Source organism: Penaeus monodon, chromosome 25 (assembly GCF_015228065.2).
Source record: "Penaeus monodon isolate SGIC_2016 chromosome 25, NSTDA_Pmon_1, whole genome shotgun sequence".
NCBI classification, from domain to species: domain Eukaryota; kingdom Metazoa; phylum Arthropoda; class Malacostraca; order Decapoda; family Penaeidae; genus Penaeus; species Penaeus monodon.
In genome coordinates, this window is record NC_051410.1 from 35,607,064 (window position 1) to 35,607,877 (window position 814).

At 45.8% G+C, this 814-nt stretch overlaps 1 protein-coding gene across 1 annotated transcript in view; it reads right to left on the reverse strand.

Annotated features, from left to right (window-relative positions):
- The window catches only part of LOC119589378, a gene marked incomplete in the record, with an annotated part of 25,353 nt that overhangs the window by 14,058 nt on the left and 10,481 nt on the right, over positions 1 to 814 (reverse strand). The window contains 1 exon segment of the mRNA XM_037937995.1: positions 341 to 487. Within this exon segment, the coding sequence (XP_037793923.1) occupies positions 341 to 487 (147 nt within the window).

An 814-nucleotide genomic window follows, 5' to 3' on the forward strand; every position in this document is an offset into this window, starting at 1 on the left:
GTCTTAAAATAAAGAAAGGATACACAAAAGACAGCAAAGGAGGCAGGACCCGATCTCTTCTCGCCAGAGCCGCAAGGATCAATACATCCGCCGCTTTGACCCATCAGAGCCCGAACTCAGGCAAACTCCACAAAATACCGAAAATATCGTTATCTCCTTTTCCAGAACGCTTCGCGGGTACAGGGATAGAATAATTCAGTTCAGGAGGAAGATGCGGAAGAAGGGGGCTCAAGCACTTACCTTTGGTCTGGATCTTCTCTCGTTGGATGCGATCGGGAGACTACTGGGGCTCGCCGGAACACCACCCGGATTTATCCTACGGACGGAGTGTTACACTTACCGTTGCCACATTTAACGCAATTGCATCTCTGTTGGGGATTGTCTTCTGTGGTGATGATTCTGCCGGTATGGACGCCTTCGTTACTCGTCTGTTGCTTGGCAATAACGAAGGATTTGGATCAGAATGTAGGCGTATGTTGAACTGTTTCTAGTTGATTCTCTTGCCTGGTGTGGCAGCGGTTGGTAAGCGCAACAGGTCACCGCCATTGATTGGTTCCGTATGCAGAGATAAAAATACACACTGTGTATGCACAGAGGCAATAACACTGCCTTGGTATATAAACAAGTAAAAGAGTGACATATTGGAACATAACGACTTAAAATGGAGAATTTAAGAATAATAATTCCAGCTACTGGAACGGAATGCTTTGCAACCGCGCACGCAAGCCATATTGTTCAGTGTCATCCTTCATTAGAGAGGATTTAATACCACTTCCATTCCGTTCTGCCGGAATATGCATAGAATTACCATGAA